We start from the raw sequence: 25,724 nt of genomic DNA on the forward strand, positions 1-25,724 counted from the left end.
TTTGCCCTAAACTCCAAGTGAGAAGACATGGGGTTTAGTCCTGAGACACAGGGCCCGTGCAGGGCTGCTACCTTGTCCATATGAAAAAGAAGAAAAGATAACTAAAATGTTATTTTCAAGAACACAACTCAGCAAGGGATAAATGGGAGCAAAAGTGTAAAAAATAATTCACTATCCTAAATGAAGAAAAAAAGTTAAGGAACTATGGAGATTGTTTCCACTTAAAATGCCAAAACAAAAAATTCGTAGTTAAAGTAACTCAGTGACTTAATCCAGGGTATCTAATAGAATCTCCAACATTGTCTTTTTTTAAGGTTTTAGAAAAATAATCCTACTTTAGATATAAAAAGATGCCACATGACAACACTCTAGGTATAGTTGGGATACATAGAATACGTCCAGAAATATGCACTAATATTGAATAATGAAGACACCAAGGGTTTTCCAGGGCTGTGACAAACACGTTGGCTTGTGTGCCTTTTCTGTATTTGATAAAAAATTATCTACTCATTAAAAACACTAAAAGCTTTGCCCCCTCCCTCCTCCCTCCCTGTCTTAGGTGAGGTTCTCTGGAAAAATCCTCTGAGATGGAGATCTACATGCAGGAGGTTTCCTGGAAACGGCTTTTAGGAGCATCACTCACCGGCGAGTGAAGGAGGCAGGACAGGGCAGAGGGAGAGGTTGGGCTGTGATGCAATCACAGCGAAGGCCTCAGCCACCCCTGGAGCTATGGAGCAGGGATGTGCCGCATGGGGTGAGGGGACACAGGGGCTGAGACGGCCAGGCAGCTGCGAGCCAGCACTTCTGGCAGCTGGGGAGGATAGCCTGGGACCTGAAGGCGTCCGTGTCCTGCCTTTCTTCCTCCACACTCTTCTCATCTTCTTTCCCCACCTCTTTTAATTTAAAAACAAATCATGAACGTACTTTTCCTTGCTTCCTCTTTATGCTTTCCTCAGAGGATCTTAACAACTTACATCAAGAGTGTTTTTGACACCTGCATACCGACTCCATATCCCTGAAATGTAGAGAGCTTTTCAGAATGTCTGAAATGATGGGCAAGACACCAGAGGGACATGTGGTTTCTGTCCTCTCTGAGAGGCGGGGAAAGAGGGGGTCCCTGGCTGAGGGAGTCCCTAGACTGAGCACAGTAACTGGATAGGTTTTGAAGAGACCTCCAAGCACAAAGACAACTGAAACCCGAAAGTCTCCTTTTACTTTGCTGTTTTTCTCAGAGTCATGAATTTCCTCGCAACTTTTGAGGGATAGAGCTGTATTTTGCCTTCAAAAAATTACTTTTGTGTCTTGAGCAGGTGGAAAAAAGCTCAACAACTCTGTCGTTTCTATCTTCCAGCATCTGGCTTTGACTGCAGATAAGAACCGAGGTTTTGAACACTCAAGTCTTGATTTACATCCAACCTTCTAAGATGAACATAAATACTTTGGAGTAATGCTTAAGAAATGAAGCTGTTCTGTCTACCCTGAATCAATACCAATTCCTTACGGAAGCTGTTGGCTTATAGAAGATTACCCTAACCCATTCCATTCTCCCCAAAAACAAACTGGAGAGGAGGAGCTCACAGTTTCTTCCAGCCCTCTGGGGCTTGCAAGATCACCCTTCTTGGGAATGTGGGATGTGACAGGATGACAGTGTTACCGTTGTTTCTTTATAAGCTGCTTTGACTGAACAGGTGTCCTCAGGGAGTGTGGAAATTCCTCTTCACACATGTGCTGTGCCGGCAGCTCCCTGTTTCTCCTGACAGAGCCACCTCTCCTCTCATTCTCACCCAGGACGTGACCGGTTCATTAAAGCACCTCCTCTCTATTTCCAGGCAAAATCCCCACCTGACCTGGTGCAGGGATGTGATGTTTGAGCCTCTAATTCCCCCGCATCTTCACAGCTTCTTCAAGATAGGGGGGCTATGAGTGCGAGGGGGCTCTGTCCCCATCTCCAAGATGACAAATCCATGGGCATTTCTGTCACTGGAACCTCAGCCTCCTCAGACATGTGAGCAGGGATGCTAACCTGTGTCTGGGGGATAAGGACACCCATCTGTCATTTGCGGTTTCTGTGTGGTCCTTCCTGATTATGCAAACCCTTTCCTTTCCATTGTTTCTCTTCTATTATCCCCCTAAAGGACATCCGGCATCCCTTCATGATAAGAAACTGAACGAGACAAATAGAAAATGCTCTTCCCCCTCCTCCTCCCTCTCCCCCTCTCTCTCTGTCTCTCTCTGTCTCTGTGCATCTCCTGTGTGAGTGTGTGTGTCTGCCCCTCTCTCTCTCCCCAACCTCGCTCCCTCCAGAGCTGATAACTAGCTCTTTGGCTTTTAGCTAGACTACGTCAGAAGCTTTGTCTATTATGTGTCATCCCCTCTCTTGGGGAAAGCAGTCACTTTTAGTTTTTTTCCATGTTTATGGAATTTTTTAGAGTAGACTTGCCCTTTCTGCCTGGTCTGCTTTCTCTGGAAGCCCACACCAGTCCTCGGCCACCAGCAGCCCACTGCGGAGTTCCCTGGTGGGCCCTGGATCCTGCATTCCCCTCAGGACCCTCCTCTGCCCATCGAACACTTGGCTGTGGGACAGCTGGCCCAGAGGTTGAGCAGGTGACTTCTCATCAGGCCCTGTCCTGCCCCTCATGCCCACCTGTCCACTCTGCCCTAGGGCTCCTGGGAGGGCTGGGACTGATGCCTGCAGGAGGGAGGAGGGAGGTTGTGCTCATGCTTCATTTGCTCACATCACTCACTCTGGGAGCCACGCCAGACGAGAGCAGGGGGGCCCCACCAGCCCCAGAGGGCACCTCTCTCAGGGCCAATCTGTGATGTTTCTCTATTCTCTTCCTCCTGTCCTGGAGGAGGGACGTGCTCACTGGGGGAAGCAGACGGCACACGTGGGAAAGGGCCAGGGGGCTGCCATGACTTTTTCTCATGACATCCTTCTAACAGCCCTGGAAAGGCAAGATGGCACCAGCTTTGCATACCATACCACATGTCCCCCTAAATGACGTGTGTGAGCATTGCCCTTCTTCTCGAGGAATAGTCTGGGTTTTTCTAACACTCAGAGTTGCCTTTGCTTCCAACATCTTTTTGGGAAACTCTGACTTGACTGACACATAATGGGCAGGCATCTGCCACACCCAGCCATGGGGAGCTCAGACCACTTCTCACTCCATTCTCATCAGGGCACTATTCTATGGTGTATATATCTCTGGTCAATTTATGTATTAATTTGCCACTTGGTGCATAATATTCAGCACTGAGATAAAAACGAATAAGCCATTCCTATGAGGAATTGATTTTCCCTTCCACATCTGTTCATGAAGATATAAATCTAAAGTTTTGGTGCTTTAAAAGCCTCCAAATGCAAATATAGTCTAAAACTACTAGGCTTTGAAATTGGGCTTCTACGTCAAAAAGTGTTTATAGACCCCTATCCCTGGAGCCTGACTGCTCATCTTCTGCCTCCGGGCCCTGAGGGCATTGATCACCTCTCGAGGTCCTTTCCGATTCATTGCAACAAGACGGAATGGTGCTGTGTGCCTCTTGTGCACTGTCAGCTCTGTACACACCCTTAGGAGAGCTGCAAGAACCACCAAGGCATGGACCCTGCCCCCAGATGGGCAAGACAGCAGAGAACATAAACTACACATGAACAGCCCTTCATGTAAGGCAGAAAGTGGTCATTGCCCTAAAGATGAAGTGACACGGGAACGCCGAGGATAGAGACTTGACTTTCTTTTGAAGGATCAAGGAAGGTCTTTGGAGAAAGTAGAATTCAGGTGGAGTCATGAAGGATGGATGGGATTTGACCAAAGGAAATAAGGGAGCAGAGCATTCTAGGAGAGACAGCAGGAGCTGAGGCCAGAGGTGCACAAAGGCGGGCAGATCTTAAACCAGGAGAAAGAGTTCGGTGTGGCTGCAGCACAGGACACATGTCACCATGGAGGCGAATAAATGTTGTGGGCATCACCCTGATTTCCTTATATCTAGATGGCATTTTGCAATTTCCTATGTTTTTTATGTGCACTATCACATTTGATTTTCACAACAATCGTATAAGTAGGCACTAGCAGGGATTGTCATACAGATGAGAAAACTAAGACTCAGAAAGTTAAGGTGCTCTGCCTTAGGGGACAAAGGAGAATAGCAGAAGACAAGGATGAGAACTCAGATTTTCCAACACCCTGACCAGGGCCTCTCCCCTAAACCATGCAGTGGCAGGGAGCCTGCGAGAGCCTACCCCACAGTTATTCCCATACTGTGTTTGTGGGGTTTTTTTGTTGGCTTGCTTTCAGGTTTATTCACTGATTGTTCCTCTGTAAAGGCACCATGTGGTGGTCATTCCTGGATGCTATGGTGTGGGTCATTGTATTCACAAGAGGGAGACTTGGGGAACAGTCTCTTTCCAGAAGTTAGCTCTGTAAGTCTTGGATGTGGCATCAAAAGCACAGAGCTGGCAGCATTGTGTCACCATGCAGAGCACTGTGTGGGGTTTGCTGATCTTGTACCCGGTAGTCACCCTACACCAGGATGATGGAGAGCACGGCAGGATGATGGTCCTGCAGACAGCAATGAGTAACTCCTTGGGCCACTCAACACCCAGACTGACATTATCATTGCAGTCCCTTATGGTGACAATCACTTTGAACCTGATCCGCCGGCCAGCCTTGGGCTGCTTTTGTACAAACATGAGCTTCAGAACCTTGTCCTTGAGGGGCACCCCCAGGAGGAAGTCAGTGACCTCAAACTCCTTGATGAGCAGAGAGAAGAGATAGACCTTCAGGGATTTGATCTTCATGTCCTTGACCTGGCAAGGTGACTTGTTGATGGAGCCCCACTCCTTGTCTTAGATTTGTGTCCACAAGATCTGGAGTCTCAGTCTTGATGCTGACCATAGCCAAGACCCCAGCCACAGCTGAGCTGCCAGAGCCTCCCCATTCCAGGGCCCTAAGGTTCTCTGGCATCATCAGAAAACTGTTTGTGCATTTTTGTATCACAAAACTGCCATGCTTGGAATTAATTCTGTGAGCCCACTTCCCTTAGGAACCCCCCCGAGAGTGCCTGAAAGGTGGGTGATTAGACATCTGAGCTATTAGGTACTGGGTAGGCTCATCAGCTTTGTTTGCTATCCTGTTTGGCAAATGAGCCAGAAACCAGAGCATCACTGAGTGCATTGGAGGTGAGGGCTTTCAGAATGGAGAAGGAAGTGACTCGAGCTGGCTTTGCAACTGGGTCCTTGAAAAATGACACCTGCTGGGCAAAGCCGCACATTCACTTGAGGCCAGGTCTAGAGGTCAGACCAGAACAACAGAGGGAAATTCCGAGCTTCCCTCAACCATAGGCCAGTTTTAAATTCTGACACGTTGCCACATCACAAGTCAGATGGGACTGAGGGAAATGACCTGAGACGAGAATGAAATCTTCTGGGCTGTGAGCCTGTGGAGGGGTAGGAGACACCTGCAGGCTCAGTCCTAGATGGCTGCACCTCCAGCTGGATCCCAGGTGTGACTCGTAACGTCCAAGGTGGCTGGAGATGACCACTGAGCCCACACTCAGAGAACAAAGGCATGGTGGTGCTGGCTGTTAAGAGGAGTTGGCCCAGAAACATTCAGATTTTCCATTTTCTGTTTGTTTTCTTTTATTTAGGAGAGGGGAATCAGTGAGTTATCAAATTCCCTTTATGTGGAACCAGGGGAGCTAATTTTGTCTAACCTGAGTGTGGTGAGTGAAAGGGAGACCCAGAAGGCTCAGAGACAAGGGTGAGCTTATTGCCTGGGATCCTGCCTGCCCTAGAGCTCCTCCTTCCTTACCTGGGGGGACTCTGAGGCAGCTTTACTCAGCACTGGTGCTAATCCTTGTCCCTGAAAGCCAGCAGCAGCTTCCCCACTCCTGGCTCCAGGGCCATTCTTTTCAGAGAAAATTCGGGTGCCTGGCTGGCCTCTTTTCCTCCCCATGAAGGTCTGAGGGGCAATGAGGGGAACAGCTGCGACAGTTTCTGGGAAGCAGGCTCCTTGGGCCAGTCAACATGTTAGTCTGAGGAAACCTCTTATTTCAGACAAGGGTTAACGTTGGTTTCATTTCTCATTTTGGTCTCAGTAGGTTTCTCAATCATGCCGGAGGTGCTGAAAGGTGACAGTGAGAAGGCCTCGTGTGACACTTCTTTTTCATTTGATTTCCAAATGTGTAAAATTTGGTACTTTTCCTCTTTACCCACAAGAGCTTTAATTCTGTGAAGGGGCAGTGTGGCCTCTGTCATAACACCTCCTCCCCAGCTTCCCACCTTTCCTCCAGAGGAAAAGGCAGGCAAGTGGGGAAAGCTGGGGCCAGATGGACAAAAACAAATGAATCTACTCCCTGGCCCAGAAGCCATGGCCGCACAGATCCAGAATCCTTTTTCTGACCCTGTGATCCATTGAGTAAGGTGAAGGGAGTAGGAAAGGAGGAGATGGGCCCAGAGTGAGGAACCTCATTTACTTAATTGCCCTTACATAGAGGAAAACTTCAGCAGCCCCTCTGCCTGGACTAACTGGCCCTGCCCCCAGATAAGCTCAGGGACATATGCCACTGGGCTTGTCTGGGTGGGCTGACTGCAATGACAAACAGCCCCAAATCTTGATGGCCTAACATACTACAATCTAACATGGATTGGCAGGAGGCTCTGCTCTACACAGTCATTCATGGACCCAGGCCCCTTCCGTCTTGAGGTTCCATCATCCCTTGGGGCTTTGGCATTCTCCACTGACCATGTGTGTCCAACATGGTAGATGGAGGAAGAGAGGGTGTGAAACGTCTTATGGGCCCAGCCTGGAGGTGGCCTGTGTCACTTTTCTCCACATTACCTTGGCCACCCTAAACATCAAGGGAACCTGGGAATGTGGTCTTGATGTCTTATAGGTTGAGTTGTCACTCACCAGCAAAAGATATCTTGAAATCCTAATTTCCAGTACCTCAGAATGTGACTTTATTTGGAAATATGGTCTTTACAGAATAATCGAGTTAAAATGAGATCGTTAGGTGGGCCCTAATCTGACTGACATTTTTATACAAAAGAGAAATGTGGGTGCAGAGGGAAGACCATGTGAGGACAGGCAGAAGGCCACCCACAAGTCCAGGGATGTCTGAGGCTACCAGAAGCTGGGACAGAGGCAGGCAGAGTCTCCCTCATGGTTCTCGGATGGAACCAACTTTGCCAACACTTTGATTCCAGACTTCTGGCCTCCAGAACGGCAAGACAACAAATTTCTGTTGCTTAAGCCACCCAGTTTGTGGAACTTTGTTATGGCTGCCCCAGGAAACTAAAATACACTATATGCTCAGATTTGAGGAGCATCCAGCCAGCTGTGCTGTGCAATCTCCTTGTCTGAAAAAAAGAGAACAGGTGGCTCTTAGCACAATAGCTACCATCTTCACTGATAGGTACTTTCTGGTTCTATGACTCTTGCCAAGCCTCTCCACCCACAACTCCCTCCCTCTCCTGGGTTTTCTCTCACCTTCTCCCCACTTCTGACACTAATCCCTCCCGGGAGAGAGCAAGGGAGCTGTCATTTCTGGCTAGAGTCCCCATGTGGAGAAGAGAGAGGAACTTTGCCATTCTCATCTCATTTTTTTTCTCTTCTTTGGTCCAGAGTTGTACAAACCCTTCCAGCACCTTCCTAAATGACCTTGAGCAAAACCCCTGACTCTTGTGAGACTCAGTTTCCCCCCCAGTAAAGTGGGTGTGATCCCACTGAGTTCTTTATCAACAGAAAAACCAGTTATAAAAATGATGCTATAACACTTCAGAAAAACAGCGTGCTGCATCCGCCCACGAGAGCAGTAATCACTGTAGCTCAAGAGGTTGTAAATTCTCCACAGCTGACTGTTGGGAGCTGGACAGGATCCAGCACCTGGTAACCTTGGCTGGCTTGGTAAATGGGGGGCAGCGATGGTGCACCACAGAGGAAGGGACCCTTTTTCCTGGCAGACCTCCTCCCCATCTAGACTTGGGGGATCTGACTGTAGCCACCTGAACCAGGAAGTGATGTTCTGCACCAGAGCCCCTGGGCATTAGCAGCTGTACTTGCTGCCTGGATGAGACCTGGCACAGCTGGTGCACCCACAGCAGAGAAGATAGAGGGCTGTGGGGAATAACAGTGGTGTTAACATTGCCATTTACTAGGACTGATTTGTGCCAGGTTCTGGGCAAGTGCTGCTTCTGATAGTCAAACTATCCTGCAAGTGATAAACATGGGATGTGGAGTTAGTGTGTGGGTCTGTGGGGGTTTGCATCCAGGCTCTCCTGGGCTGTCTCAAGCCATCCCAGGCTAGTTACCTAAGTGCACTGGGGATCAGCATCCTCATTTGTAAAATTGGGGTAAAAAATGGGCCGGGCGCGGTGGCTCACACCTGTAATTCCAGCACTTTGGGAGGCCAAGGCGGGCGGATCATGAGGTCAGGAGTTCGAGACCAGCCCAGCCAACATGATGAAACCCCATCTCTACTAAAAATACAAAAATTAGTTGGGCGTGGTGGCGGGAGCCTGTAATCCCAGCTACTTGGGAGGCTGAGGCAGGAGAATCGCTTGAACATGGGAGGCGGAACCTGCAGTGAGCCAAGATCGTGCCATCGTACTTTAGCCTGGATGACAAGAGCAAGACTCCATCTAAAAAAAAAAAAATCCCACTCTACAACTCAGGGTTGCTCCCAGGGCAGGGTCTGAGAAGAGAAGCAGGAGGTGGAGGGTAGAGCCCTTACCTAAAGAGGCATCCTCTCGTGATACCCCCTCTTTGCACCCAGGACTTGCTGGCAGCCAGGTTCTCCTGGCAGAAGGTGGATTCCTGGCCCACTGCTGAGGTCTCTGCCTTCTCTCAGCAGCAGATCTTCAGACTGTCTGGCAAGGGCCAGCCTGAGGGCGATGGTGAGCATTAGATGAAATAACACATATACAGCTCCTAAAACCGTGCCTGGCTCAAGGCAAATGCTCGGTAAATATTGGTTCTTATTATTGGACCCATTTTATATCAAGGCTTAGTGCTATTAAGGATACAGAGTAAGTGACTGAGATGGATTTGACTGTTAGACTCTAAAAATCTGTGTTTAGGTATGTGTATGCATGTGGGTTTATATCAGGCTGAAAAAAATGCTGGCTCTTTCTTTATCTCATCACTCAGAAGATGAATGTGGTCTTGAACTTTGGGAAGTAAATGAGTTTCTTAGGGACATGGAGCTTGGAAAGAAACCTGAACTATGTGTGCAAGAGATACCTGTCCTCACCGGGCTCAGTGACTCATGCCTGTAATCCCAGTATTTTGGGAGGCTGAGGTGGGTGGATCACTTGAGGCGAGGAGTTTGAGATCAGCCTGGCCAACATGGTGAAAACCTGTCTCTACTAAAAATACAAACATTAGCTGGGCATGGTGGCATAAACTTGTAATCCTAGCTGCTTGGGAAGCTGAGGCACGAGAATCGCTTGAATCCAGGAGGCAGAGGTTGCAAGGAGCTGAAATTGCGCCATTGCACTCCAGACTGGATGACAGAGCAAGACTCTGTCTCAAAAAAAAAAAAAAAAAAAAAAAAAGAAGAGACACCTGTCTTTTCTAGCAATTCCCTTTCCTTCCCTCTCCTCCTCTCCACTCTACAACCTCCCTCTCTCTCTTTTTCTGCCTCTTCTCTCCCTCCTGCCTCCTCTCAAGTGAAAGATCTCTCCTGGGCCAGGTGCGGTGGCTCACGCCTGTAATCCCAGCACTTTGGGAGGCCAAGGCGGGAGGATCACGAGGTCAGGAGTTCAAGACCAGCCAGGCCAACATGGCGAAATCCCATCTCTACTAAAAATACAAAAATTAGCTGGGCGTGGTGGCGGGTGCCTGTAATCCCAGCTACTGGGGAGGCTGAGGCAGGAGAATCACTTGAACCCGGGAGGCGAGGTTGCAGTGTTGCCACTGCACTCCAGCCCCGGCGACAATACAAGACTCTGTCTCAAAAAAAAAAAAAATAGTTCTGTCCTGCCCACTGACCTGGTCTTCCTGCTAGGGACAAGGTTTTCCTGTTGAAGACAAAAGAGCATCGGGTGGCCTGCTCTCAGGTCTGCCTCCTTGGCGAATGGGACTTGCAGCATCTTTTCCTCAGGAGCACACATCAGTTGCTCCCATTCCTATTTCTGAAGACAATCTCAATACCACATTTTCTTAGTGGAAGCTGAGGGCACCCCACGCTAGGGTCACTGGAGAAGCCTTAGGCCTAAGGGTAAGGAGCAGGACCCAGAGCTCTGGGCTGTAGAGGGAGGTGCTCCTGGACAGGCTGGCTGAGCTGCAGCCTGCATCCTCTGTACTGCCACAAATTCAGCTGCCTATTGGGAGCTTCAGCACCAGCTCTCAGGGCAGGTGGACCTGGGATGAATGCCCTGTTTGCTCTTATGGGCAACTCACTTTTCATCCCTGAGCCTCGGTCTCCTCATCTATAAAATGGGTACAATAACACTTGTGCATAATACTGGATGAGATCAGGGTACACCAAGCATTCAGCAGCTCCTGGCTCAATAAGTAGTAGCTATTGTCTTGTTTTCAAGGGTTTTTGTTTGTTTGTTTGTTTGAGATGGAGTCTTGCTCTGTCACCCAGGCTGGAGAGCAGTGGCATGATCTCTGCTCCCTGCAACCTCCGTCTCCTGGGTTCAAGCGATTCTCCTGTCTCAGCCTCCCGAGTAGCTGGGATTACAGGTGTTAACAGTTTACCAAACAGTATGCCATTCATTCAAATCTCTGCTCTTAGGGAACTCATCCTTTCCTCTGCTCTAAGGAGCCTGAGTGAGAGGCCCTGGTGTAACAGCAAGGGGAAAGAAGGAAACTGTATTCCCGAGTCCATACTCTGTCCTAGCATCATAGCAAACTCAGAGGTTTTTGGACCCCCAGATGTTAAGAGAAGGGTCAGGCCCTAAGCTTCCTAAATCCCCTCATATGCCCACTGTCTTCAGCTGGGCTCTCCCAGCAGCAGATCCTGAGATAAGGATTTAAGGACAAATCATTTATTTATTTTTCATTTATTTTATTTTTTGAGATGGAGTTTCACTTTTGTTGCCAGGCTGGAGTGCAATGGCGTGATCTTGGCTCACCACAACCTCCACCTCCCAGGTTCAAGCAATTCTCCTGCCTCAGCCTCCGGAGTAGCTGGGATTACAGGCATGGACCACCAAGCCTAGCTAATTTTGTATTTTTAATAGAGATGGGGTTTCTCCATGTTGGTCAGGCTGGTCTCGAACTCCTAACTTCAGGTGATCTGCCCACCTTGGCCTCCCAAAGTGCTGAGATTAGACGGTGAGCCACCAAGCCCAGCCAAATTGTTTATGTGAGGTGTGACCCCAGAAGCACTGGCACCCTACTGTGGGAAAGTGGGACAAGTGAGGAAATGAAGCCAACATAGGTTGCAATACTGAGCAGGTAACTGCTGTGGGAAGCTGGGCTCCATTGCACAGGGGACCTCTGGGAGACTGTGGTACACACCTCTGGCTGGGGTATTTATCCATCCACTCCTGTCCATCCATGGTTGACAGCTGCTTTTAGGGGTACCTACCCTGCACTGGCTGAATGCAAAAATGTTCTCCAAGTGAGAGAAAGCCCCCTGGAAGAGAAAACATGGCCTTATAAGTGCTGGGGGCATTTGCTTACCATAATAGTGCTTACACAATTATAAATGACTCCAATAATCATTTAATGTTTCCCTCCTGTATTAGAATATAATCTCTCTGAAGATAGGGATGGCATCACCAATTGTATCCCCAGGACCTAGAATGGTGTCTGGCACATGGTAGGTTTTCAATAGATACTTGCTGAATCAATGTAATCTGGAGGCTGACAAATTCATGATAAAGACCCCAGTTCTTTCTGAATAGCTTCTCTATCTCTTCCTTTCTCCTCTCTCCACCCCAAACCTGATAGAGCAGTGCCTAAAACTCACTTCCAGTATCGTTTTTAAAATTCGCCTTCTTCTAGAGTATAAAAGCCCAGTATTTAACCTTGCCCATGGTTGCCTGGAATAAAGGGTGCTTTTTCCCACCCTCCTTTGCAGCTAGGATTGCCTATGTGACTAAGTTCCGAGCAAGGGGTGTGGAATTGATGGCTGCCACTTTCAAGATGTGTCTTTATGGGTGGAGGTGCTGGATATCATGGCTGGAGCAGCCACCTTGGATCATTAGGTGGAAATCTTGGACCAGAGGATGGTGGAAGCTAGAAGACCCAGGCACCCTGATGATCAGGGAGCAGCCACTCCAACCTTGGTCTGAACCGCTGGCCTTGCTTTACATGAGAGAGCCCTTGGTTATGCCATTGTTATTTGGGGTGGGATTTTCTGTCACTCCCAGGTGAACAACCTAATCCTAAGTGATACCTAGAAGGTCCCTGCTAGACCGACCTCTTGGGAGGGGAGGGAATAAACGAGTCTCAGGTGGTAGAACCAGAGCTTACTGGAGAAGAGGGTCTCTCCTGCTGAATGGAAGCCAGGGGCCCCTCCCACTGGCTCTCTCCCTCCCTGGGCTCAGACAGGTCCAGCCTTCCTCAGGACTTTGAGAAGTTCAGTTCTCTCTCCAGGAGTAGCTACTCTCACAAACTTCCTGTCCCTTTAGTCGACATGCCCCACGGCAGTTCCGAGGCGGGGCTCTGCCACAACTCACCTTTCCTAAGAGTGGCATCAAGGTTCTTTGGTGGGGGATCCTCTTTTCCCATCCCCGCTTCTCAAGAGCATTAGGGAAGATACAGTCAGTGCCCTCTTTGCATTCTCTTTCCACTTGTTGGGTGTAAGAAGGGAACCTGAGGGCCCTCCAGTGCTTAGGGGTGGGAGTGGAAACAGAGACAAGAAAAATCCAGAGTCCCCAAGAAGCCAAGCAGGGAGAGAGATAAAGAAGGCAGGAACAACCATGGACAAACATTATCACACATACACAGGTTACAAGAGCAGGAGGCTGGAGCTGCAAGAGGTGGCAGGGAAGCTTCCAGAAAGGCAGACCCCACCCTCATCCCTCCCTGCCCTGCAATGCTGAAGTTTCCAGATAGAGGGGAACCTCTAGACCCTTCCGACTGTCAGGGTTCTGTGGATCCATTTGTCATAGTCTTCCCCCACAACCTTGACCATCCCGGGCCTGTCTTCAGGACAGAACCTGGGAATGAGAAGAGGACCTGGGAAGGGGTAATCCTGGGGAAAAAAAGTTCTTATTAGTCACCCCTGGCTCTGGGGATACTTTCCAGGAGTGGCCTGCCAAGCCGTGTGACCTTGGACAAGTCCCGTCCACTCCTCAGGCCTCAGTTTCCTTTGAGGGACCCTGAATGGGCGGGGGTTGCTGTGGCTTTCCTCAGCTGGGAGACACGGGAGGAGGTCCGGGGTGCCAGGGCGGGAGGAGGGCCTGGCTTGTCGCTGAAAGCCGGCCAGGCGCACTGTCGGCGCTCAGAGCTGGTGGCCGCCTCCTGCGCTTCCTGATCCCCAGCCGCGCTCGCTCGGAGCGCAGTGCCCACTGTCTCCCGGCCCGGGACCCGCAGAGGGGTGCGGCGGGGCGGGCCCAGGGGTCTCTGGCGGCCGGAAGAACCAGGACCCTGCCAGGCCCCTCCCGCGGGCAGGGCGGCCCCTCGCCGGCTCCTCCCCCGCCGCCCGCCACCCGCCCGGGATCAGTCGCCGCACGCGGTTCCGCAGGTGGCAGCGATGGCCCAGTCCTGAACTCCCCGCCATGGCCGGCGCCCCCGGCCCGCTGCGCCTCGCGCTCCTGCTGCTCGGGATGGTGGGCAGGGCCGGCCCCCGCCCCCAGGTGAGACCCAGGGACCTCGACGACACCGGGGGAGGGGGGTGGCGCTGCGGGCTGCAGGCGCAGTGTCCTGGTGGAGGGCCCCGGGACTTGAACGAAACTCCGAGACCGCTGGTGGGGGCATCCGAAAGCCTCAGGGGGAGTAGGGACTGGAGAGTTGGTGCCCCTGGGCTGGAAGGCCCAGGTGAGGGCTTGGACTACAGAGGATTCCCCTCAACCCCAGCGAGGCGCCCTCTTCCTCGCCGCCCGGGTCCCTCTGCCCGGGCACCCGCTTCCCCGCGGCCGCCCTGCGCCTACTTCTGCTCCGCTTCTCCTTTCTCCCCACCACTTTCCCAACTCCTTCTAAACCGTGTCAGCGGCCCTGGCACAGCCTGGCATCTTCCCGGACTCCCTCTGCCCCACAGTCTGACCCAGACCCCTCTCCTACAGTGCCTCCCCAGACAATCCACCTGCTCAAAGACCCTGAGAAGGCCCTGGGAGGAGCTGAGAGGGCCATGGTGCGGAGACCCGGCTCCTCTCCCTTTCTCATCAGCCCCCAGCACAGCCTTTGATTCATGGCTCTTGGGGCCCTGCGGTGGCAGCTTGTCCTTCCCAGTGACCTCCCAGATGGAACCTACCCCCCGTCCCCTACCAGCCTCTGTAGCAAACAGGCAGAAGGCTCAGTGCCCCCCTGGAAGCAGCCAGGCGCCCCCACTCACCCACTCTGCTGACCTCCCATTCTCATCCTGCACTGACAACAGGCACCAAGAGAAGGCATACTGGGACAGGCAAGAACACCTGGGCTCCTTGGTGCCACCAGAGAGCAGGCCACAGGTGGACCCCCGCAGCCCCTCTCTCCTGCTCTTGCTGCTTTTCCTGCCCTGGGCTCCTGGGCTGGGGACAGTGGTCAGCTTTTGAAGAGGGGAGCTGTCCAAAGATGCTGGGACTTGCTTGAGCAGAGAGGAGACATAGACTTGGGTGGCCTGTCCTGGCTCAGGAAACAGGTTCTTCCTATCACCTCCCACTGCTACCCCCAGACCTAAAGAACTGAGATCTGTGGGGAGTGGACCTGAACGAACCTTAAAGTTTGTCCCAGAACCACTGCCTTGGTGAGGGCAGACTCCACCCCAGCTGAAACCCCAGATGTGGACAGACATACCTCTCAGCTAAGGTGCCAGCACATTTTTCAGCCCCCAGATTATTTTCCAGATGCATCCTCTCCCTGCCCCTGTTCCCCAGCCCAGCTGCTGCCCTGAGCCCCAGGAGACACCCTCCCCCTTCCAAGGCACCTTCCCCACAGCGCCCCCAGCCAGGCCTTGGTTTTCCTGGTGTGGCTGGGATCTTTCAGGGGTCAGGGCTGCAGACCCAAGACATGGTTCCTGCCCATCGTTCCCTCCTCTTACGGACTGGGTTGGGGTAGGGGTGGAGGCTCTGCTTCCTGGTCCCATCCTCCTCCAGGCCAGGTTTACAGATCTGGTTTGAATGAAGGGAAGAAAGCAAAGGGAAGAGGAAAGTTTCTGTGAGCTGTCTTCCCAGAGGTCTTATTCCCAGAAGTGTCAGACTCCTGAACCCGCACTTTCTTCTGATCCGATTTTCCTCCTTAGCCCCAGACCTAAGGCAAAAGCTGGGCATCCTGGGGGCATAACAGGATTGGGGTGGTAGAGAAGGATAGGAGGGGACAGGTCCTAGCAGGGAGGGGAGCTTTGAGGGGGTGCTCTTGTCATGGGAAACTGAGCTGCCACGGAGATCTGAGTCACAGGAGGTGTTAAGGATAGACTGCAACAATTATGACACAACATCATGCATGCTTATAAGACTAAAAAATAGTGCATTTTGCATTTTGTTTTCTGTCTATGAAGTCAAAAGGGTTAGAGTTACTCCCCTCATGTTGCTGATGGGGGGATAAAAGCTCAGAAAAAGAGGGTCCCCTGTATAAACTACCCCAGCAGTTCAGGAGCAGGGAAGAGAAAGGGGTGAAGGGCTGGGCTCTTGACCTAACACCTCCTACTCAGACGGGACTGAAGGGAGACCTCTGAGAGTGAGCTGCTCACTGTCAGGTCTGGTGAGGCTGGAAACAGCATCCCTGCAGGTAGGGTGATGGCTGAGTTGACTTCTAAAGAAGGTGCCCTATGCCACTCTTTCATTGTTGCTGGGAAGGCTCACTCCCCTACCCTGGTCCTTACCTCTCCAATACCCTGGTGAGGGAGCGGGCCTACTGAGGACACAGACAAGCCTTTGACACTCAAAGTTAAAATCAGACACAACTGGATTCAAATATAGAGTCTGCTATTAGCTGGTGATCTTGAGTTGGACACTTGATTATCCCCAATATGTGTCCTTATCTGTAAATAAGGATCATAAGCTCTATCACATAGGGTTATGGAGGGGATTGAGACACTGGCCCCTGAAATGGCAACTTTAGTCACTTTAGTCAAATGGGGAAACTGACCCATTTGTCCTTGGGGATCCGGAAGTGTTTTCCAGGGCTACAGGATGGTACGAGAGGGGGGCTGTTGAGACCCTGGGTCTCTGTACTCTAGTGAATGGCAGATGGAGTCCAGGGCTGAGCCTTGATCAGTGCGGACATTGTTCTAAGCTGGGTTTCCTCCTGGACAGGACCCAGGCTGGGGGCTGGGGCAGGAGCAACCAAGAAACCACATCCTGCCCTCGAACGCCTTGCACCAAGGCAAAACAGGCTTCCTCAGCTGCAGCCTGCCCCTAGGAAAATTCCTATGTGTGTGTGTGGTGGTGGTGGTGGTGGTTGGAGGAGGGGACAGAAATACAGACAGGTAGACTGAGACAGACCAGGGGGAGAAGGGAGTGGGCTATATGAGCTCCCAGTTCCCAGGTATATGTGAGTGACCCTGTGTGTAACAGTCTGTGTGAGAATGAGTCCCTGTGTGTGCAACATCTCAGCATGCAACTGTGCATCTGACAGTGTCTATGTGTTTGTGACCCTGTATGTGATACTGTGTCTGTGGGAGGGTCTCTGTGTGTGTGTGTGTGTGTGTGTGTGTCTGTGGCATCTTGGTGTGTGAATGGGTGTCGACTAGTGTGTGTTTATATGTGCAGGAGAGATAGTGTGCATGTGAGAGTGTCTGTGTGTTCCTCTGTGTGTGTGTGTCGGGGACAGTGTCTCAGCATGTGACTGTGTACCTGGCAGTCTGTGAGTGATTGTGTGTGGTGGGAGAGAGTCTGTGTCAGTGTCTCAGTAGTGGGAATGTGCTTGGGGGCGTGTGTGATGATGCGTGTGACAGTGCGTCCACGTGGGGGTTTTTGTGACTGTAAGAACATGTGTGTAGTATTCCTTTTCCTGTCCTTTCGTTCAGATATCTAAAGCCCTTAGGGAAAAAAATAGACTGTAAGCTCTGAAGTTTTGAAAAAAGAAAGAAAGAAAGAAAGAAAAAAACAACGGGCGGTCAAAGAGACAGGGGTCTGTTGATGGAAGGGGTGATTTGACTTCTGGGAGGTGACACAGAGGAAGGAGGTTGGGTCCTGGGAGGAGATGCCAGGGAACTTGAAGGGCTGGACCTAGTTGGGGGCCTCCAGAAATTTGAGTTGGAATCCCTCCTTCCTCCTTCTGAGAGGCCTTTCTGCATGTCTCCCACCTCTGTGCCACCTCCTTCCCGTCACCAAAATGGTCCCCAGAGAAGGAAAGAATCTGATACACTTATTCGCACTGAGAAATAGGAGTGCTTTTGAGGTTGGCAGCCAGTGTTTGGAGAGGGAGCCCCTTCCTGGGATGTTGGAAAGCCCACCACCCCGGGGGCTTCCACTCCACCTGCTTCCTTCTCTGCTGTCCTTCCTTCCAACGCTGCCTGCTTGTACAGGGCTTGAGATGTCACAAAGATTTTCACCTGCTTTATCTTGTTCAATCTGTGCCATCTGAGAAGAATGATATGCCCATTTTATGGACGGCAGAACTGGCAACTGATGAGGAAACTGAGGTCCTAAAAGATAAAGTGTGTCCCACAGTTCTGCATTAACAGAGCTGGGATTTAGACCAAGGACTTGTAAATCGCTGTCCAGCGCTCCTTCCTGTAGACCACACCACTCCCTCCTGGTGTCCTCTTTCCTGTCTCCTGCTTCCTCCCAAAACTCCTGAATCTGAGGGATGCCCCTTCCTTCTAGTAACCTCCAACCCAGGCATTGTCCCCATGTGCCTTCATCCACCTCAGAGAGATCCCATGAAGCCTGTAAGTCTTGATTCTAGAAACTGCCATCCTGCCCTTCCCATGGCCCTTTAGACCCCCTCTGACTGCTGCTCTGCTCTCCTGGTCAGCTCTGCTGCCTTGTGAGGGACAGGGACATCTGGACTGCATCCTCTCCACTCCCCAGAACCCACAGCCCCACCTTGTCAGGCTTGCAGCAGGGACTTATGTTGTGGGAGGATGAAATGGAGGAGTGGGGGACACCGGTGGGCAGGGCCTTGCCCCTCCTCACAGGGCATGGGGTCCCAAGCCTCCTCCCTGCTTCACTTTGCCATTGGCTGTGGTTACTGCTGGAAGATCTCACAAATTAAGCAGAATGATTGGTCGTTGGACATGAACATATATTCATTTCCTCTTTCTGGGAATATGTTGATCCTAGAAGTGAGGAAGCGGTGGGGCCCCAGTCCCCAGGAAGCCTGGTCATTCCCTCCCACTCTGCCCTTTCCACTAAACAGTAGAAATCATGGGGATTGCTGCCATTGACTGAGCCTTCTCCATGCACCCACCATCCTAAGCGTTAACTCAGTCCCCACAGCCATCCCACGGGGGAGGGGCTGCTGTTCCCTTTTGCACAAGTGTAAGCTGAGCCTAAAACATACAACTCTTGCACTTGGTTGCAAACCTAATGTCTGGGTGAGCCAGGTCCAGGCCCAGATCTGAGCCCAAGGCCAGGGTTGTTCAGCCTCCACTATGTTACCTGGGCACCCAGGCTCTATGGCACTGGGTGGCCCCAGCCTCATTTACTCAGTCTTTCTCCAGACCAGAACCTCCCATCTGTCCCAGGGCCCGCCACCACTCTCTCCCTGCCCCAAAAAGTCCTCCTAATAACAGTCCACAGCTCTCCTCTGCTCTCTGGAGCACTGATGTCCCCACCTCTGTAACTTTTCCCTGCTGTGCCCTCCTGCTGAAGTGCCCGCCCTCCTCCTTGCTAGCCCAGTCTGCCTCCAACCCCCTTCACCCCAGCCCCACCTCACAGTCCCCAGTCCCTCAGGCCTCTTGAGTCTGCACTGAACCCTGCCTCAACCACTCCCTGAACACTTTCACCCACTGCCTTCCCTGTTATGTCTCACTTGTCCTGTAAAGCATTGACCCCCAAGTAGCCTGAAGACTCTCTCAGGCAGGGCTCCTGCAGTCACCTTTATACTCCCTGCGTTCCCCTCCACCCATGACCACCCAGAACCTGGCACAGTTATGGTTTCTGTAAATACGAGACGTGGGAATGGCCAGAAGTCTGGGTAGTTTGCACTGTGTGTGTGCTTGCAGGGGTGGGATGAAGGCTCGAAGGTATTTAGAAACCCTGATCTGGTGTAGAGAGGGGACAAGATACTCTTACTGTCAGGAATCCCTTACCTAAGGGGGAGCCACAGCCCCGTCCTCAGGAAGCCCCAGTCTGAGGGGAGACATAGCCCCGTCCTCAGGGAGCCCCAGTCTGAGGGGAGACACAGTCCCGTCCTCAGGGAGCCCCAGTCTCAGGGGAGACACAGCCTCGTCCTCAGGGAGCCCCAGTCTCAGGGGAGACACAGCCCCATCCTCAGGGAGACCCAGTCTGAAGGAGACACAGCCTCATCCTTAGGGAGCCCATCTCGGGGGAGACACAGCCCCATCCTCAGGGAGCCCCAGTCTGAGGGGAGACACAGCCCCGTCCTCAGGGAGCCCCAGTCTGAAGGAGACACAGCCTCATCCTTAGGGAGCCCCAGTCTGGGGGGAGACACAGCCCCATCCTCAGGGAGCCCCAGTCTCAGGGGAGACACAGCCCTGTCCTCAGGGAGCCCCAGTCTGAGGGGAGACACAGCCCCATCCTCAGGGAGCCCCAGTCTCAGGGAAGACACAGCCCCGTCCTCAGGGACCCCCAGTCTGAATATAGTTTTATGTCCACAGCTCTGCTCAGAGTAGGTGACAGCACTGCCCTGGGGTGCAGGAGGCCAGATTGGCCTTCATGGCGCTGTCGTTAACCCCTCCCCCTGCCTCTGGGGAGAACTGGCTTCCACAGCCTCTCTGCCTGTCCCAGACACACCTTCTGCTCCAGTTCCCAGCAGTGACCTTGTGTGTTGTCTGCTTTCATTCTAGAAACAGAAAACAAGGGGGATTTCTCCATCTCTCTGCCCTCCACCCCCAGCAGCTGCTGCATTTAGAGGCAGCGTGGAAGAGCCCTTTCCCTGGAGAAGAGGGAAGAAGGGAGAAGGGAAACGGGGCGGCGGGGGTTGATCCACCAGGACTTGCTCTGATGAAAACTGTTTCACCTCTTCAGCTGTGGCTAATATCGTGGACAACACCTTTGCAGCTGTTATGTTTGATTTCTTGTTCTTTTTTTCCCCAAGCAAATACAGTTGACCTTTGCCCTCAGAAGAGCTCTGTCCTTCAGGGTAGCCCCTGTGGCCTCGACACACTTATGCTAAGGATGCTGCTGGGGCTCAAAGTGAGCTGGGCCCTTCCATGGGGCCTCCGAGGCAGCAGGCAGTGAGCAAGGCAACCCAAGTCTCTCAGGGAGATGTGTGATAAGCCAGCTAGAACCCGAGACCGGATCCAGCATGTGCCCAGCACGCTACAAGGCAAGGGGGCAAGCTTCTAAAAAGAAGCTATTTTAATTTCAGCACACGTGGACATTTTTGTGATTTCAAAAAGCAGAATGTTGTTTTAAATTATGCATAGGTCCTACATTTAGACATGGGGCTCGTGGGTCATTTCAGCATCTGCAGCCTCTAAAGGACGAATATTTTTAATTTTAAAGGCTGTTCAGGAAAAAACTAAAAAGAACGACAACCCCAAGACATAGCTGAAGGAAGGGCACAAAAACACTCAGAAGGAACGGTGGATTCTCAGTGGGATGGGTCTGTTTGGGTCTGTGTGCTAAAAAGCCATTTTGGTGACCTCACTGTAAGTGGAGGCTCAGCTCTCCCTACTCACAGGTGAGAGGGATGCCTCCCATTGCACGCGTGACTTCAGTGTCCTGGAACCTCCCTGACCCCTTCACCTCATGTCCTCAGGACTCTTCCTTTGGGTGGATAGAAGCTGGGTTGAATATTAGATTTTGTTGTTGTGTCAGAGGGGAGCACGGGGCGGCGGGGGTGGGGGGGCTGTGCTGAGTTCATCTGTAAGTGAGTGCATTTTGGAGGAGGAATGCTAATGGTGGACATCCCAGCTCTCTGTAGCTCTGAACGCCACCACTCTCCCCGGCCCCCGCACACCCTGCGATATTTTGCCACGGTCACTGATCTGAAGGACTCCAGATTCTACACTTAACTCTGCTTCCTGGGGGGGCTGTGCACCCTTGATTCAGTTCCTCTCCCACTCTGGCCTGTGTGTCTTCTTCTAGAATGGTTGAAAGTGCAAGAAGCCCTCAGGCAGGCTGACTAGGCGCCAGAAGGAGTTTAGAGTCCTGGGCCTTCAGAAAGTCTGTCTCCTAAGTGAGATCAGAGACCACGAATGGGACACACACTCTCCTTCCCTCCTTCATCCACCCACTTACCCAAAAGCATCAATTTAGCAGACATTTGCTGGGTGCTTGTGACACATCAAGCTGTGCACCAGTCCCCTGGGAGGAATGAAGATGTCAAACCATCCACCTGGAGCCCCAGGGTGGCAGTGACTTATTCTCACTCTCTTTCAGAGGTGCCTGATGCCTGGCAGAGTTTGGGGCTTTGAGGTTTCGTGGAGATTGAGAAACCAAGTGTGTTAGGGGGTGAGGGGGCAGGAGAGGGGCTGGCTGAACCCACAGGCCTCCCATGTATGCCCTCCCCCCAGGGTGCCACTGTGTCCCTCTGGGAGACAGTGCAGAAATGGCGAGAATACCGACGCCAGTGCCAGCGCTCCCTGACTGAGGATCCACCTCCCGCCACAGGTGAGTCCAGGTGGGCTCCCCACCTTTACTGCTCCCCACCCAACCAAAGTTCTGGAGGACTTTGATGAACCCAAGGTCCATAGCTGGGAGCCATTTGCCTCTATAGGATGCCACCCCTGCCCTCTGCCTTCATCTCATTGTCCAAGCTACTCCTTCACCTGGATACCTTCCTTTCTACCGACCAAAATCTTCCTGTTCTTCAAAGTCCGTGGAAGCACTGCCTCCTCCAGAAAATCTTCCCCAGGACTTCTGCCATCATTTGGCTCTTACTCATTTGCTGTAGTCTGCTTTGGGGTTGCTGTCTTATTTCTGTCTTAGCTGTCTTATCTGTGTGTCCTTCCCCGCACCCTCGGCCAGCCCCTCAGCTAGAGCCTCTCAGAGCAGGCACCCGGCCTTTCCATTTTTGTCCTCAGCACCTCCCAGCCTGTGCATGGACTGAGGGCTCCACAAACATATTTATAGGAATAAATGTTTCAGGGAGTTCACGAGGTGGTTTAAAGAGCACAGGATTGGAGCCCATTGGGCCTAGGTTGAAATCCTGACTGTAATTATAACATATGACCTAAAGAAGGTTATCTTAGGTGAGATCAGAGGAAAGGTGAGCTAACATTTCCCTCTAATCTGTGAGTGCAATTTAAGAATAGGCCTATAGGGATTGTTCATTGAGCACGTACTATGTTCCATTATCTATGTAGCATACAGTCTTGATCCCACAAAGCCCTATGGGGCTGGAGATACTCCTGTTTTACAGATCAGGAAACAGACATTAAGTTACTTGCTCAACGTCCTGCCACTGATAAGTGGCAAGTGCCCCTGCTTGGCTCTTGCTGGGTGGGGAAAGTGCTTGGCATACAGTAAGCATTCAGCAGAGGTTAGTGGCATGCAGCTTCCAAGGAGGGGAGGGGTCTTGGGGAAGGGAGGGAAAGGACCATGGCCAGTCACAAGCAGGGACTCAGAGACTGTTCTTTCTGCTCCCAGACTTGTTCTGCAACCGGACCTTCGATGAATACGCCTGCTGGCCAGATGGGGAGCCAGGCTCGTTCGTGAATGTCAGCTGCCCCTGGTACCTGCCCTGGGCCAGCAGTGGTGAGCCCCCTCCCCAACCTGGTACCTGCCCTGGGCCAGCAGCGGTGAGACCCCTTCCCAACCTGGTACCTGCCCTGGGTCAGCAGTGGTGTGCCCCCTCCCCCACCTGGTACCTGCCCTGGGCCAGCAGTGGTAAGCCCCCTCCCCCACCGTCCCCTGTATCGAGGAGGCTGGGGTCAAGGCACTGCTTCCTTTCCTCTGAGACACAGCCCTCCCCACCCAGAATGTCTTTAGGCCTCCTAGTGAGTGGTCTGCCTGCCTTTCCTGGGGTGAGGGAAGGAGTCAGCAGTGATAAGTTTCACGATGGCCTGAGATGCCACCTGGGTCTAGGTGTGAGGCCAGTGCTGGCAGGTGTGTGGGGAAGGGAAAGTAAGTGTCTGAAGAGAAATGAGACCCCTTCCAATCCAGTAGTCAGGAAAGGAGCTAGGTGGGGACAGACTCTGCGGGGAGGGCAGCTACCCAGGGTGTCTGCTGTGTGTATACATGTATATATGATATGTGTATGCAGGTGGCCCATACCTGGCAGTGACATTTAGCTACCTCCTCACTCTTTAGAGGTTCACTGGGAGGAGTGATCAGGGCATTGGTGGGGTGACGAACCCCACCAGACTCAGCCCTCCTCAGCTCACTCCTGCCTGCAAGGGGGACCTTGTACTGGGGAAGATGTAACTGGGTAGGTGGGAAGGTCATTTCATTGGGGGTACAGAGATTTGCAGAGGCTGCAAGAGGATCCCTGGCTGGAGGGTTAGTTAATGTGCCCCCCTATCTATCCCAGCCTCCCTTGCTGAGCCCAGTTTCACCCAGGCACCGTGGGGGATAACAGGAGACAAGCACTCTCATGGCAGGGAGCTCCCAGTCTCCATAAGGGGAGAAAAGATATTTCCCTATCATCATCATCGTCATCATCATCATCACCATCACCATCATCATCGTCATCGTAGCCAATATTGATTGAGTGCCTACGGTGTGCCAAGTCCTGCCCTGAAAGCAGGACTTCATAACTACCCTGTGGTTATGCCTGCTGTACAGACAAGGAAACTGAAGCACAAAAAGTTTAAGTCACTTGTTCCAAATGACGTGGTCAATGGCAGAGCCAGGATTTGAATCCAATTCATGCTCTTATCATCACATCTTGAAGGGGCCGGAGCCCAAGCAGCAACTGGCCCAGAAGCAAGTGCAGGCATGAGGTTATGCTGTGGGGAAGTCAGGAGACTTCCTGGAGGAGGTGGCCTGGTGGGGCCCAATGTAAGCTTCACCTTGGCACATGGGACTGAAGTCAGATGAGGCCCAGGCAGGTCTCCTAAAAGTGCTGTCTCCTTGTCCACCCTCACAGTACACTCACCTCTCCCCAAGGAGCAGGGAGTGCCTGGGCCTACAAGGAGGCAGGAGCCTGGGCCCATCAGTGGCCTGCCTTCTCCAATACTGCCTGTTGGAAGCATTTTCCACGCTACACTCTTTTCATCCTCACAACCCTCTGAGGCAAGCACTCTGATTACCCTCCCATTTTCAGATGGGGAAACTAAGGCACAGAGGTGCTCAGTGACTTTTGCAAGCTCACAAAGCCATTAGTGGGCGACCCAGAAGCTTGGTTTAGAGTCAGTGTGGCTAATTGCTACACCAAAGGCTTCCTTGGGTGTGTGTGTGTGCCCTTGCACGTGGCTCTGGCCTGGAGACGGGTGAATGCCCTAGATGCCCTCTGCTGTCTGGACACACCTCTAGGGACAGGGATGAGCTGTCTGCCCTGTCCTATGAACTCTGCGATCTGGTGGTTCTGCTCACTAGCCGTGTGAGCAGGAGCAAGTTGCCAGACCTCTCTGTGCCTTGGTTGACTCATCTGGGAGATGGTATAGAGCCAAGTGACATGGGTGTCGGGAGGACCACAGGGCCTTGAGAAATGGTAGCTGTTAATTTTTCCCACCTCCCTACACACCTCCCTGACTTCCTGCAATACACACACTTTCTCTGCCTCCCATAGATTTGAGACTGGCAGCTTGGCCAGCGTCTGCTGGGCCTCTAGACCCCAGGGAGCCAGGCGTAGGACAGGGCCCATCACTCAGCACTAAGCCGCCCCCAGCTCTGCCTGCTGCTTGCAGCTCCATCCATCACCTTTAATTTTATTTGAGCAGGAAATAGGTCCTGGTGGTGCCCGTTTATGAGCGAACATGGTTTTATTGCTTTCTCCATGAAGATAACGGCCACTGCACAGGCCCCCTGCCAGCCTTTCCCCCACCCCATCCCCCCGCCACTCACCAGGCTAATTTACTCCCTTTTTTGACACTCGGAATCACCGACTCTGCCTCCCTTTCCCCATTCCCTGAGTTAGGGATGCGTGGAGACACCTACCACAGGCTCAGGCTGCATAATTGCTGTCTCTGGCCTGTCCTGGAGATTTCCTTGGCAAAGGTTGGCAGCGGGGGCTTCCCTGACCCCCACCCAGGTGTGTGGGAGCAGTTCTGAAGAAGGGGACAGTTCTGGAGCTTTCTTGGGCTGATCAAGGGAGTAGCCTATGGAGAAACGTCACAGTGTGCCCTGGTGTCAGGGAGAAGGAAGGGGGTTATCTCAGGCAGGGTCCTGGCAGAAAACATGCTCAGTTGGCAATTTGGAGAGAGTTTAATGTGTGTGTGTGGGGGGGTCATTTTCAGAGGCTGGGCAAGGTAAAGGGACCAATAAGGCATATAAAGCACCAGGGACTACAACAATGGAAAGCTTGAGCACCCCTAGACCTGAGAAGTAAGGGACAAGAATGGGGCTGGGGGGGTCCCCATGACAGCTGGGCTACAATGGAGAAGCCACCCAGCAGGGCTGTGGCCACAGAGGGGACAAAGTCACTGGCAGACTTCAAATCAAGGCAGGGAGG

At 52.2% G+C, this 25,724-nt stretch overlaps 1 protein-coding gene across 2 annotated transcripts in view; it reads left to right on the top strand.

Moving 5' to 3' along the window:
- The first annotated feature begins 13,645 nt into the window (after positions 1 to 13,645).
- GLP1R (glucagon like peptide 1 receptor) overlaps positions 13,646 to 25,724 on the top strand; it is a 42,512-nt gene continuing 30,433 nt past the window's right edge. Inside the window, exons 1-3 of one of the 2 annotated variants that reach the window (XM_002816840.4) lie at positions 13,646 to 13,756; positions 21,685 to 21,781; positions 22,760 to 22,867. In XM_002816840.4, coding sequence (XP_002816886.2) covers positions 13,679 to 13,756; positions 21,685 to 21,781; positions 22,760 to 22,867 — 283 coding nt within the window. In that variant the 5' untranslated portion in view covers positions 13,646 to 13,678. Of the gene's footprint in view, positions 13,757 to 21,577; positions 21,782 to 22,759; positions 22,868 to 25,724 lie in introns of those variants that run through there. The other variant, XR_008526768.2, reaches the window with a different exon arrangement.

This window comes from Pongo abelii, chromosome 5 (assembly GCF_028885655.2).
Source record: "Pongo abelii isolate AG06213 chromosome 5, NHGRI_mPonAbe1-v2.0_pri, whole genome shotgun sequence".
Taxonomy (NCBI): Eukaryota; Metazoa; Chordata; class Mammalia; order Primates; family Hominidae; genus Pongo; species Pongo abelii.